Source organism: Microcaecilia unicolor, chromosome 6 (genome assembly GCF_901765095.1).
Source record: "Microcaecilia unicolor chromosome 6, aMicUni1.1, whole genome shotgun sequence".
NCBI lineage: Eukaryota > Metazoa > Chordata > Amphibia > Gymnophiona > Siphonopidae > Microcaecilia > Microcaecilia unicolor.
Window position 1 is genome coordinate 279,816,495 of NC_044036.1, and position 14,122 is coordinate 279,830,616.

Sequence of the window (14,122 nt, forward strand, 5' to 3'; positions counted from 1 at the left end):
CAGGGGGACCAGTGCACTACGAATGCTGGCTCCTCCCATGACCAAATGCCTTGGATTTGGTTGTGTTTGAGATGGGTGTCCTCGGTTTCCATTATGGCCGAAAACCGGGGACAACCATCTCTAAGTTCGACTATCTCAACACTTAGGTTGACCATCTCTACTAGGCACGTGGTCAGTGCTATTCTATAATGTGAGCCACATAGAACTAGATTTAGTAAATGGCACCCCAATTTGGGCGCTGAAAAAAATACACTCTGAGTGCTAGTCTATAAACAGTGCTCCAAGTTGGGCGCCATTTATAGTATAGCATGTAACGCCAGAATCTGCACCCAACTTTGGACATGAGGATTTATACCAAATGAAACCTTGTGTGTAAAGTAAGCGCTGATCCTGCACACTCTACAATAATGTGCGCATCTTTAGTGAAAGCCCCTGATCCATCCATGCCCCTCCCATGGCCTCACCCCTTTTCAGTTGCATGCTTAAAAATTTGTGCATGTATCTTTTTAGAATAGCGCTTAGCAAGATGCACACACAAATCCAGATTGTTGCTAATTAACACCAATAATTGATTCTTAATGCCCAATTATTGGCACTAATTAGCTCGCTAATTAAATTGCAAATGCAAATTGGGTGCACATCCAAATTTGCGTGTGCAGTTTTGAGTACCATCCCCGGGATTCTATATATGGCACCTTAATTTCCACACAGAAATCGAAGCATATTCTATAACAATGCGCGTAACTTAATTAGATAATTAGCTAATCAGTGCTGTTAAGTGGATGTCAACAAGCATTTATCAGCACTAATTGGCATCAAGATTTATGCGCACAACTTGCTAAGCATATTCTGTAACATGGCGCACCTAAATTCTAAGTTGCATAGTTAAAAAGGGGGTGTGGCCATCGGTAGGGCATGGGCATTTCTAAAAATCTATGTGCATTGTTCTAGACGTTCAGCGTTATTCTGTATACCGCATGGAAGTTAAGCCTATTCTACAAAATATAGGCGTACTTTACAGAATACGCCTAGGCATACTTTTTTTCCATGCATAATTTTCTTGCCCAAATATATAATCTGGGGAACAGTGTATAAATTCTAGGGGGCATGCATTTGGGCAGGGCTGGGGTGGGGCATAGTTAGGTCCCACTTTACTCATGTAGGTTATAGAGAACTATAGTATAATTGAAAACACTTCACTGCACTTGTGTTCAAAGGTTCAACACAAATTTTCAAATATCGTATTCAATAGGAAGGAAAAGCTTCAGATTTCTACAGGTATAGATATGTCAAACCTGTTTTTGAAGCAGTAGATCTAAAAAAAAAATCCTCCAAGATGTGCAAAATGTTCAATTTATTCACCACTAAAAAAATAAATAGATAATTAAAAGCTTGACAAGGCCATGTTTTGCCCTCACCATCCCTGCTGCTGCTTCAAAGATTCACCACCATTGCTGCAGCTGCTTCTGAGGACAGAGTAGTTTAAAAACCAGTAGGTGAAGCATTCTGTCAACAGGACTAGGTTCTGTTTCAAGCCCCTGATGCAGCCCTTTGAGAGGGCGAAACATGGCTGTGTCAGGCTTTTAATTATCTATGTACATCTATTTTGCACATCTTGGAGTTTTTTTGAAATCTACTGCATCTTTTTTCCATCCTAGATCTTGTAGATTGATTGCCTATTTGTTTATTTTAACCTGTTTTTGTTTTTTATTTATTTATTTATTTAAAGTTTCAAATTTATTACAAGCATTATCTCTTGTTACAGAAAATCAGAGCATATTAACATTCATGAAAACTAAATATTTAGACGTTCCTAATATTAAGAACATACTAAAAGAAAGGAAAAAAATTAACTCTTTCTTAGACCACCTAAATATCAAGAGGCAGGGGGCGCTAAGAAACAAATGGTGGTATTTATCTTAAGAAAAGAAAAACAAAATGAAAACAAAGATGGCCTGGACTGACATCCACTTAATTAAATCTTAACCCAGATTTCTTACTTTTCAGAAACTATCTGGTAACTTTCTTAATGTCCAAAAATTCTTTCAGTTGCTGAGGTTCAAAAAAGATATATTTTTTATCTAAATACTTAATTAAGCATTTACAAGGATAGGAAAGAGTAAAGCTAGCTCCTAAGGAGCGAGTCTCTTCTCGAAATGTTAGAAAAGCTTTTCGTCTATCTTGTGTGGTTTTCACCACGTCAGGATAAATCCAAATTCTATCTCCCATAAAAATTTTCATAGTGTTTTTGAAGAACAGTTTTAGTATTGACTTTAAATCCTGCTCGAAAACCATCGAGACAAGTAATGTTTTTCGTTCAAGAATTTCCACCTCTGATTTTTCAAGAAATTCAGTTAGATTTTGCAAGTCTTTAACGTCTTTCTTCTTCTCCATATTTTTTGGAACAGGTAAATAATAAATCTTAGCCACTGGAGGAATTAAATCTGGAGAGTATTGAAGTATTTCAACTAAATATTTCTTGAACATTGCCATTGGAGTCATTTCTAAGGATCGAGGAAAATTCAAAAGACGTAAATTCAAACGCCTGTTGTAGTTTTCGAACTGTTCAATTTTTCGATGTATCATAGTTTTATCCTTAATAAGCAAATCTGTTTTTAATTTTAAATTGGAGATATCGTTCTGAACCACCTCATTTGCTCTTTCATATTCTTTCTTAAACATCTCAAATGCTATGTTTAAGGAGTCTAGTTTACTCACAACAGATGCAACCGTCATAGTTAATGCTTGAATCGCTTCCGAGATAGTGTCCAAAGTTGCCGCACCTGGAGCCTTCCGCTCAACAAAGTCTTCCTTTCCCCGAGCTTCAGTTAGGGTTCCGGCGGCAAAGCTTCCTATCTTGTCCACTTCGGACGTCTCTAGGAGCAACCCACTTCTGTAACCCGCTGGACAGGGCGGTGGATTAAGCTCGGGCGAGGATAAGGTCGTATCCGTTCCAAATAGGGAAGGCATTCCACCTACGTCTCCCAAGGCTAGAACCTGACTCGAGCCCGTTCGATGTGGTGTGCTGGTGGCATATCTATCAAGCGTTAACTGAATCAGAGCTGCCTCAGAGTTCGCCGCCGGTAAACTTTTAACAGCTCCTTTCCTCTTAGTATGCGGCATGATTAAGAAGAAAAGTAATGAAAATTATCGCCGAGGAAAGGTTCAGCAGCTTGCAGCGCGTCCTCCTGCTAGTCCGCCATCTTGACACGCCACTTAACCTGTTTTTGATCCATCACAGGCTAAAAAAAATGCTTCCTCCCTTCATTTAATTTATCGCAATATTTTTAGTTTTTAAATATGACTAAAATTGAAAAGCTACTTATGCACTAAGGACTAGATTATATCACACCTAAAAATTCAGTTCTGAAATTAATGAAATTCTGTGCAGTTTAGAGAATACACCGAGCGCCGGTCAATGTGACTAAATTTAGTTGCAGCCAATTACGCCAAGTAAAACCTGGTGTAAATCTCAATGCCTAAATTAGACATGGAGCAGATATATTCTATAACAATGCACATAGATTTTAGATACTTCCATGACTCGCTTATGCCACGCCTCCTTGCCAACTATGCGACTTAGAATTTACACACACCCTGTTACAGAATACACTTAGCAAGTAGTGCATGTAAATTCTAATGAATGCCAATTAGCGTTGGTAATTAGTTAACATCCAATTATCAGGCCAATTAGCTTGTTAACCAATTAGCTTATGCGCATTGTTATGGAATATGCTTTGATTTCTGTGCAGAAATCTTGGCATGATATATAGAATTCCGGGGTAAGCGGGGAATTCTATAAATGATGCACAAAATTTGGCATGGCAAAAAATCGGCAATATAAGCATGATTCTACAAAGGGTATATGCCCTTTATAGAATTGCGCGCCGTGCTGATTCCCATATCAGACTTATGCCTACTGAAACCTGGTGTAAATGCTGGCGCCCAGCTTAGGCGCCCAACACTGATACAGTATTCTATAACTAAGCAAACAATATTTCAGAATGCACCTGACTCGCCCATGGCCTCACCCCATTTTGAGTTACGCTCTAGTAGAATTAGGCACCATGCCTTATAGAATAGTGGGCAGCCAGATGCACATGTAAATGCCAATCAGTGTCAATTAGCTTCAATAATTGGTTGTTAGCATCCAATTATTGACATTAATTGGCTTGTTAGTTTGCACATACATCTCAGGAGCGCTCCCAGATTTTGGCGTGCAAATCTAGGTGCCATATATGGAATCCAGGGGTAAAGTGCTACATTTAGGTATGTACATTTACACCTCACAGCGATATGTTGTTAGTGAGCGTGCTTAAATGTTAGCGTATAAATGTCAAGTTAACACTAGTATTCTATAATGGAATCTGGGCACCCAGATTCCATTATAGATATTGCACTTAGCGCTGCATTTTGGCACACATTATAGAACTGCTTCCTAAATGCTTAGGCTTGCCAACTGGTTTGAGATTTTCAGAGTACTCAGTCCAGTTTTGACTTTACCACTCTGCCTACAAGGCCTGCTTGTTCTTGTTTCCTTATTGATTTTTCTAAGGAAAGGCTAGAAGTCCCTACAAACAATGGATGAGCCTATCCTGAAAATCTGGAGTCAATCAGTAACCCCATAGGTGTCACATGACAGATTTTAGATACGCCCATGACCCTGCCATTCCATGCCCCCTTTTCAACTGCCCTCCTTAAGCTCTCTGTTCTGGTGGCTACCATATTGGCCTTTTTCTGTGTCTTACCTACTTATACAGTGTTTGCTTTCAGTTTGAGGAGCTGGTGTATTTATGGATGGAGCGCCAGAAATCTGGGGGAAATTACAGCCGCCACCGTGCCCAGACAGAGAAGCATGTTGTCCTTTGTGTCAGCTCCCTCAAAATCGATCTCCTTATGGATTTTCTGAACGAATTTTATGCACACCCCCGACTCCAGGTAAGTAAACTTAGGCTCTTTCTGTCTGGAAACATTGAGGTTTCCAGAACTTAGGAACAGGTCACTGCTCCAAATCATCCCCTCCCAGTATTCTGCAAAATAGCAGAAGACTAGCATTCTTTACTTTCTTTGTCAATAACCTTACTAAAAATGGATAGTGATGTGAAGATCTAGAAGGAAAACTTTCCTTTCTGTATGTACTCATAGGGGGCCATTTGAAAATTCTGAGTGACAGATCAAGTGCCTTGTTAACACAGAAAACTTCTTCAGTACTGTGATTCTTAACAAATATTCCAGAGTAGACAGCAGTTCTCACTCTTTCACTTATATTTCAGTGGAATTAGCCCTTGTAATCATTCAGAACCAAAATTCAGATGTCCTGTGAGCAAGATTTTACAAAGACTTTGCAACACTAGAAAACGCGTCCTTTGGCCATAAAAGAAATATCTTTGATATAGTCCCAGGAATTTCAGTTATTAATAAAATTCTCACTATTGGCTCCAAATTATGACTTGGCTTTGTGGCTTTCTTTTTCAGGATTATTATGTAGTAATACTGTGCCCAACAGAGATGGACATTCAAGTTCGAAGAGTCCTTCAGATTCCTCTGTGGTCCCAGAGAGTTATTTACTTACAAGGGTCTGCACTCAAAGATCAAGATCTCATGAGAGCAAAGTGAGTCCATGTTTTTCTTTCACATTCCTAGAAATCTATAGATGCACAAGTTTTTTTCATCATGCACTAATGCAGGAGATTAGTATTTGGAGAGTGGGTGAGATAGTGATGACCACCAAACGAGAGGGAATGAAGAACAACTAAATCTGGTGATGTCAGGTTGACTGAGAAGGTAAATTTCTAGTATCATAAAATAATGTTGCCAGCACTCATTTCTTTGTGCTTTTTCTTGGATACTTTTATGTATAATTCTTTGGGCACAAGTTCACCTAACTTGCAGAAAGTAGTGAAAATTGTGAGGCATTAATGCAAACCCATTCCAAACTTTTAAAAATCATTAGTCCATTTAAAACACACTATTTCATTAAGGAAATCATTTCCAAAGAACAAAACCCCACTTTCAAGGACATCGCAGCTCAGAAGAGACCTGTTTGGAATTGCTTTGTGCTAGGTTGTTATTAAGGAAAACAATGTGCACCACTTATAACGTAGCCCTAATATATTCCAAAATCTTTCATCTAGCGTCTTAATAACAATGATCAATTATGCATTGAAAGCACATGTGAAGTATTGGGGTTTATGCTTAACTCTTTCTCTTGAACCCCAACTTAATAACTTATATAAAATGTGCTTTTATAAATTGAAACACCTAAGGATTATTCATCCCTATTTTTATGAGCATCAATTTTGCATACTGGTACAATCAATCATCTTGTCCCAGTTGGACTTTTGTAACTCCATATATGCAGGAATAACCAGTACACTGAGAAAAAAGTTCAACTCCTGCAAACTACTCAGCCAGATTAATCTTTAAAAGGAAAATATTTGACCACGTCAATCTTCACTGGCTCCATATTAAAGCCCAAATCATTTTCAAACTTAACTGTTTTATTTTTCAAATTATGAACAACATGGTTCCTGAAAACTTTGTTTCTCTTTATCCTGGTAACAGATAGTTCTAGATCAATGCTTCTCAACCCAGTCCTTGAGGCACACCTAGTCCTATCAGGTTTTCTAGATATCCCCAATGAATATGCATCTACCCTGCCAGAGTAACTACTGTAGTAGCTTAAGTAAATATTTTTCTTTATTATAGAAAATATCAAAATATACTAAATTTTTTTATATATATAATCCAGCATATATCCTCACTGACATCACTCTCATACATACCCACACACACAAACCTAGAGGAACTGTTTACTATGGTGGTGCAAATATAGAAACTTATACTTATGGGTTCACTCCCGGTATTCCATCACATGTATCAGACACAAATGCTGATATTTTCCTTCAAAAAACATCAAACATCAATACTCAGAAAGTGTCCATAATTCAACAGTAGATGACTCTATCAAATGTTGTTCTGGAATATTTGTTCCTTCTCAGTTTAATGTCTGTATCTAATTCCAGCAGTATACAGTCCCCCATATATCTCCATGTATAATATTTTGGATAGAATAAGCAAATGAAGAAGTTCTTACCTCAATAAATCATGAATTCCTTTTCCTCAATGTTCGCTTGCCACCAGGCAGTATCTTCCACTATTCCAAAACACCATCAAACCCTGCCAACAGTATCTTCCGCTACTTCAAAACGCCGTCAAACCCTACACAAATTTGTGTTTCGCTGTCCACGTCATCAGGGGTTTTGACTATAAAATAGCAGTGAGGCTGTCAGATATACCAATATAACACATCAACTTCTCCACCATTGTCTATACCTTTCGCCAATTATTCATACCTTACAAAACTGTGTTCGTAACTTGATTGCCAGACCCAAGTGAAATTCCAACTGATAAACAGGAGTAATGGTGTTGCTACTCTTAGAGACACCGTACATGCGCAGATCACGCCCCACTCTTTTTGAACGTTGGTGGAAATACGTCATTCCTACAGCCCCACCCAATCCACTTTATTTAAATCTAAAGGAGCTACAGTCCGCCATTCAGATTCATGAGATAGATTTACATACCAAGGACGCAGAGCATGCAAATCTATCTTATCCCAATGGCACTAGATATGCCTCAAGAACTGGGTTGAGAAGCACTGATCTAGATCAAGAAGTTGCTTGCTGCTGAATCTTCCTTCTTGTAACTCAGTTGCTTGGAATAATATACCACCGCAGATTAAACAGTCTCCTCCTTACATGACTTTTTGGAAATATCTAAAAATGTATGTGTTTCAAACATTCTTCCTTTTTTTCTGATAATTGCTGAAGTGATTGCTCTTTTGTCTGTTCACTTTTCTATGGAAAACTGCTTTTGACCCTAAGCAGTGGGGACAAGGCAGTCCTATAAACGCTGAGATTAGATTAGATGTATAACAAAAGCTGCTGGCTGTTCCAGCTGCCCAAAATTTAAAGGAATACAAATTATTATCCTCAGTATTTAAAAACAGATTACAGAGAAACTCTTAGCAGTCAATGCACAGAGGTACATTTCATTTATACAGCTTTGTCTTTATAGAAATGAACAATTATTCATCCTGTGTTTCATTCTCTTAATTAGAAGTGATTACTGCTATTCTCTGAGGAATAATGTTCACTGATAAATACTGGTTTTTATTACATATTGTAAATCACAGTTACTGTGCAAGAAATAAAAGCCTTTTGATTGCTGCTTGGATGTAGAAAGAACATAATACCTTGCTGTTTGCTGTGCTGCTGTTTCACAAGTAATCATGTGTAGCTAATGTCGCTGGTGCTTTTGGAGTGGATGTGAAATGTGTTATAAAGGGGCCTACTGGAAGCAATATTGGGGTCAGTGTTTTTGCTAAAAATTAAGAGATGCTGTGGCATAATGACATTGGCTTGCTGTTCACATGGAAGATGGAATCATATGTGTTTGTATTTAATTTAAATTAAATATAATATGCCACTTACATTCTTTTTAACCGGTAAACCATTACAAGGTAGATTACAGCAATACAGTTCTTATACAGCAAGAAATTAAGGGCCCTGTTTACTAAGCTGAGCTAAGTATGCACTAGCATTTTAACTGTGTGTTAAATACTAGAGACACCCATAGTAATATATGGGTGTCTCTAGCATTTAGTGTGCGCTAAAAATGCTAGCACGTCTTAGTAAACATGGCCCTAAATCACAAAAGCACATAAAAAGATGCAGAAAGCAGTAAAACATATGTATAAATAATCCCATTTATCTAACCAAATAGCCATGTCTTCAAATTTTCTCAAACATCAAAAGAATCTTCATCTAACCTTATATCCTGAGGAAAGGAGTTCCAGACTTGGGGAACAGCCCCCATGAAGAGTTCACTTCTAAGTGAAAGCCAATACTTAACATTAAAGGGCGCCAAATTCAATCAAGTTTGAAATGCCTTCCACTGGAATTTCAAATATTCCTTTTCTCCAGTTTCGCTGTTGCTTTTTCAAGAGGGAACCTGTTCATAAATATAAACTTCTCTAAATAAAATGACACTCTCAGGGGCATTTTCGAAAGAGAAGGGCGCCCATCTTCCGACACAAATCGGGAGATGGGCGTCCTTCTCTCAGGGTCGCCCAAATCGGCATAATCGAAAGCCGATTTTGGGCGTCCTCAACTGCAGTCCATCGCGGGGATGACCAAATTTCACGGGGGCATGTCGGAGGCGTAGCGAAGGCGGGACTGGGGCGTGCTTAAGAGATGGGCGTCTTCGGCCGATAATGGAAAAAAGAAGGGCATCCCTGATGAGCATTTGGTCAACTTTACTTGATCCATTTTTTTCATGACCAAGCCTCAAAAAGGTGCCCAAACTGACCAGATGACCTCCCCTTACTCCCCCAGTGGTCACCAACCCCCTCCCACCCTAAAACATTTTTTTTAATTTTTTGCCAGCCTGTATGCCAGCCTCAAATGTCATACCCAGCTCCATGACAGCAGTATGCAGGTCCCTGGAGCAGTTTTAGTGGGTGCAGTGCACTTCAGGCCCATCCTCCCCTACCTGTTACACTTGTGCTGCTAAATGTGAGCCCTTCAAAACCCACTGTACCCTTAGGGCTATGGTAGTGGTGTACAGTTGTGTGGAGTGGGTTTGGTGGTGGGGGGGGGGGTGTTGGGGGGCTCAGCACCGAAGGTAAGGGAGCTATGCACCTGGGAGCAATTTGTGAAGTCCACTGCAGTGCGCCCTAGGGTGCCTGGTTGGTGTCCTGGCATGTGAGGGGGACCAGTGCACTACAAATGCTGGTTCCTCCCATTACCAAAAGGCTTGCATTTTGCCGAGTTTGAGATGGCCGGGCCCGGTTTCCATTATGGCCAAAAACCGGGGATGACCATCTCAACATTTAGGTCGACCTAAATGTTGAGATTTGGGCGTCCCCGACCGTATTATCAAAACAAAACATGAACGCCCATCTTGTTTCGATAATAGCGGTTTCCCCGCCCCTCCGCAGGGACGTCCTTAGAGATGGTCATCCCTGTTCGATTATGCCCCTCTCTATGTACTAATCGTTGAACATATAATTTTGAAATGCTTTTACAAACTACTTTCAGACTCAAATCTCCAAAACTGTTTCTGTCAAGCACCCCAACGGGAGCCCAAGACTCCGCCTACACCAGAGACGTAGCTAGACCTTGGCAGGAGGGAGTCCAGAGCCCAAAGTGGGGGGGGGGGGGCACATTTTAGGCTGTCCCCTGCCGCCGCCGCTGCAAGATACCTTTGCTGGTGGGGGTCCCTAACCCTCACCAGCTGAAGCGTTTATCTGTCCCGCGCTGGTCTCGCATTTGCTTCTTCTCCAATTTTCATGCACGGCGCGACTGGAAACTGGAGAGGAAGCAAGTGTGAGACCAGCGCAGGACAGATAAATGATTCAGTGGAGAACTACTCAATCAGAGCACCTTTCTGTAACCTGGGCATCCCAAGTACCAGATCTAAATAAAGATGTCCTTCTTTTTGAACATGGACATCCCTTCCTCTTCTGCAGTTGGAGCTGGATGTCCGTCTTTTGGCCCCTCCCAGTTCTGCCCAAAACATAGCCACACCACTCCCGCTTGCCATATGGCTTTACTGCAATTTTATTCTAGCTTTATAAAATTTATATTTGGACATCCAAGCAATATGGATGTTTAAATGCCGGTTTTGAGATGACGAGAACTTCTAAAATAAGCACCATAGTATTCTAAAAGTTACGCGCATAACTTGGAGACATTCCTATGCCCCCTCATGCTCCACCCACGTGTGCATCCCCTTGCGACTGTGCACTAATGCATCTATGCACTATTTTATAGAATAGTGCATAAGTGCCAATTATCTCAGCACTTACATGAGCGAATATAGAATTTCCCTTTAAATCTGTATGCTTGAAAGAGAAAAGAATTAAACGTCTTACAAAGGAAAGAATGCTCTGGAAATAGAGGTCATAGTATCGAGCTCCAAGGTGTTGATTCAGGAAATACTCATTCCCAGAAGGGTGGTGGATGCATGGAATAGACTCACCGGAAAGGTGGTAGACCAAAAAACAGTGACCAAATTCCAGAAAGTCTTGAATAGGCAGAGGATTCCTTGTTGTTATGACGTGTGGGGAAAGTCTAAAATCAGCAACAGGAATGAAATTGGGAAGACTGGATGGACCTTATGATCCCAATCTTCCATCATATTCAAAGTGAGATCCCAGCCTGCATAGAACCCAGGACTCAGAGCAGTTGGAGAAATCTCAGCCACCTAAAATTTGCTTCTTCTGGTATATGCCATTTCCTGGATGCTGTCTTTATCTACTTATTCAGTTTCCTGCATAATTATTTCGTATATATGGCCTGCAAGCCTGAAAGCTATCGAAGCAGTGTACTTTCAGGAACAGTAGGCACTTTTCTGTTCTTGGAGGACTCCGAATCTAAGGGTCCTGTTTACTAAGGTGCGCTAGCATTTTTAGTGCGGCTTAGTAAATAAGGCCCTAAGCTTTTACAAAACCATTACTTTTGGAGTATCTGGTGTTTTTCCAGTGGTAATTGCATGGGAATGTCTAGAGCATCTTTCAGTAGATGTCTTGTTTTTTCCAGATTCTGTTTTGCTCATATTCTGAGACAAACCATTCTTGGTAGCCCCTTGCCCTGTGATGGCTGTGTCTGATATACAACCCTTGCATTTTGCAGGATGGACGACGCAGAGGCCTGTTTCATTCTCAGCAGCCGGAACGAGGTGGACCGCACGGCAGCAGTAAGACCTCAGTATAGTGCTTTCTGATGGTGGCTCCCCCGCCTCTGGGTCAGCACCCACGGTGGGTCATGGAAAGCCCACAGACAGTGCCAAGATGAAGCAGTCTCCTTAAGAGATGAGAGCAAAATGCAAAACAGCTAAACTCCAGTGTGCTAATACTTCTCACATTTAATGCAACAATGATTCTGAATGTCTTTCAAAATCATTATTTTGGCATTTAAAAACAAACCTAATTGTTGTAATAAAATTCCCGAGGATAGGATTTTGAAGAAGAACAACTACTTCACACTAGTTCCAACATTACAGTTGTAGGAAGACTGAGGACACAACTGGGCCGATCCTCATCAGAACCCCACACAGGCATGGCTCTGATATGCATAAGGGGTAATTTTTAAAAGGATTTGTGATCATCTCTAGGAAAAGGTGACTAAAGTCAACAGAAACAAAAAATGAGGTTTTAAAAAATTCTGTTAGAGCAAACAATTGTTAATACAACAGTCCAAACACCATCCTTCTATGTGAAAAAAATTAAGTTACAGAAGTTCAAACATGTAACTTTTTCAGACTGCTTATGGACCCATGACATGAAAAATTGGCCCATTCTCAACAGTTTGGATCTGCTACTTTAGTCACCGTTTCCAGAACGGGTCACATTTGAAAACCAGCCTCTGTGGGGGAAATGAGTAGAACTAGGAGCAGGTATGGGGTGGACTAACTGGTATTTATTTATTTCCCTGTTCCCAGAATACAAACTATGAGATCCTTTTACAAAGCTGCGGTAAGAATTAGCTTTAGTGCGCCCTCACATGGGTCTTTCCCATGCACTAAAGCCATTTTTACTGTGGCCGTAAAAAGCACTTATTTCCTATTTCATTTATGGCATGCGCTAATGGTATCATTAGCATTCGTCCATTTAAAAAGAATTGCTGCTCGAGTACTTATTGCCACCTGTTCAGGAGGCAGTAAGGGCTCCCGCATTAACCATGCATTAACAGGTTAGTGGTGGTAATGTAGATGCTCTAATTGGATAGCACAGGAATGCCCACTCTCCACTTCTGAAAAATTACCTTTACTTAAAGGGATCTCAGTAAGCTTACTTCTCAGTCCTTATTACAACAATCAGGTCTACATCTTTCCACCTTTTCCTAACTGCCATTAGACAGCAAGATAGAGCAATGGGACACTTCTCTCCGGAAAGCTGGAACAGGTACTCACCCCTTGTCATCGCACCAGGCACCAATGGTACACTTCTGAGTTACACCAACAAAAATGCCAACTATGGAAAACTGGACATCAGTAGAGATGCCAGCGTACCCTGAACACCTTCTTCATTTTCAAGGTAGCAGCCCCCAACTATAAGACAGCTATTCTAACTGCCAAACGGTATATGAATTAAATCTCTAAAGCCCCTAACACTGGCACCATATACAAAGTGCTCTAATCCCTGACTACCCCATCCAATTCAACTCCTTCCACAGCTGTCATGTCAACATCTCAGTTTAGCATGCTACGTTGAAAATAAATTGTTTCCTTGCATACCTCTATTGTTGCGTCTCCTGCTAAATCAGTCCCCTCTCCTCCTTCCCCATCAACTTCCTTGCAGTTCGCTTGATAAACCGATCCCTCTACTCTCTCCATCTCATCTACTATTAAAAGTATGAAACCAACTACTGCCCCCTTGACTCTATTCTTTCATCTTTAATCAAACAAATTTCTGATTCACTCTGCCCTTACATCCAATCCATGATTTCCGCACGTGTCGATGAAGGCTACTTTCCACTCTCTTGGAAGCAAGCTATAATCCAACTGAGGCTCAAGGACCAATCTCAACCAATTCCATATTGTAGTAACTACCATTCAATTGCCAACTTTCCTTTTATAGCTAAAATTGCAGAAACCACTGTTCATCCCCAACTTGTTGATTTCCTAGATAAAACATTAGCTCTTCACCCAAACAAAACAGGCATTTGCCCTCGCCACAGCACTGAAACTTCTCTTCTTGGCCTCACTACATATATACGCTATCAACTAGATAAATCTGCTTCAGTCCTTTTGCTAACTCTTGATTTATCAGTGGTATTTGATGTCAATGACCACATTATCCTCCGCAACACAGTCTATCAGTTAGGATTAAGGGATACAGCTCTTCAGTGGTTCACCTCCTGTCTATCTGATTGCTGCTACACATCACAAACTAATAGCACTGTATCAAATTCTTTTTCGCTCCTGTACAGGGTTCCACAGGGCTTAGTTTTAGCCCCCATTCTTTTCAACTTCTCTGTCGCACCACTTAACAATCTCTAAACTTCACTTCTTATGTTTATGCCAACGACATACAAATACTTTGTACACTCAGTCC

The 14,122-nt window shown here is 40.4% G+C and overlaps 1 protein-coding gene across 2 annotated transcripts in view; it reads left to right on the top strand.

Moving 5' to 3' along the window:
• Nucleotides 1–14,122, top strand: part of KCNT1 (potassium sodium-activated channel subfamily T member 1) — a 418,934-nt gene that overhangs the window by 309,802 nt on the left and 95,010 nt on the right. For both annotated transcript variants that reach the window (XM_030207584.1, XM_030207586.1), the window contains 3 exons: nucleotides 4,774–4,938; nucleotides 5,476–5,612; nucleotides 11,700–11,763. In XM_030207584.1, the coding sequence (XP_030063444.1) occupies nucleotides 4,774–4,938; nucleotides 5,476–5,612; nucleotides 11,700–11,763 (366 nt within the window). The remainder of the gene's footprint in view (nucleotides 1–4,773; nucleotides 4,939–5,475; nucleotides 5,613–11,699; nucleotides 11,764–14,122) is intronic.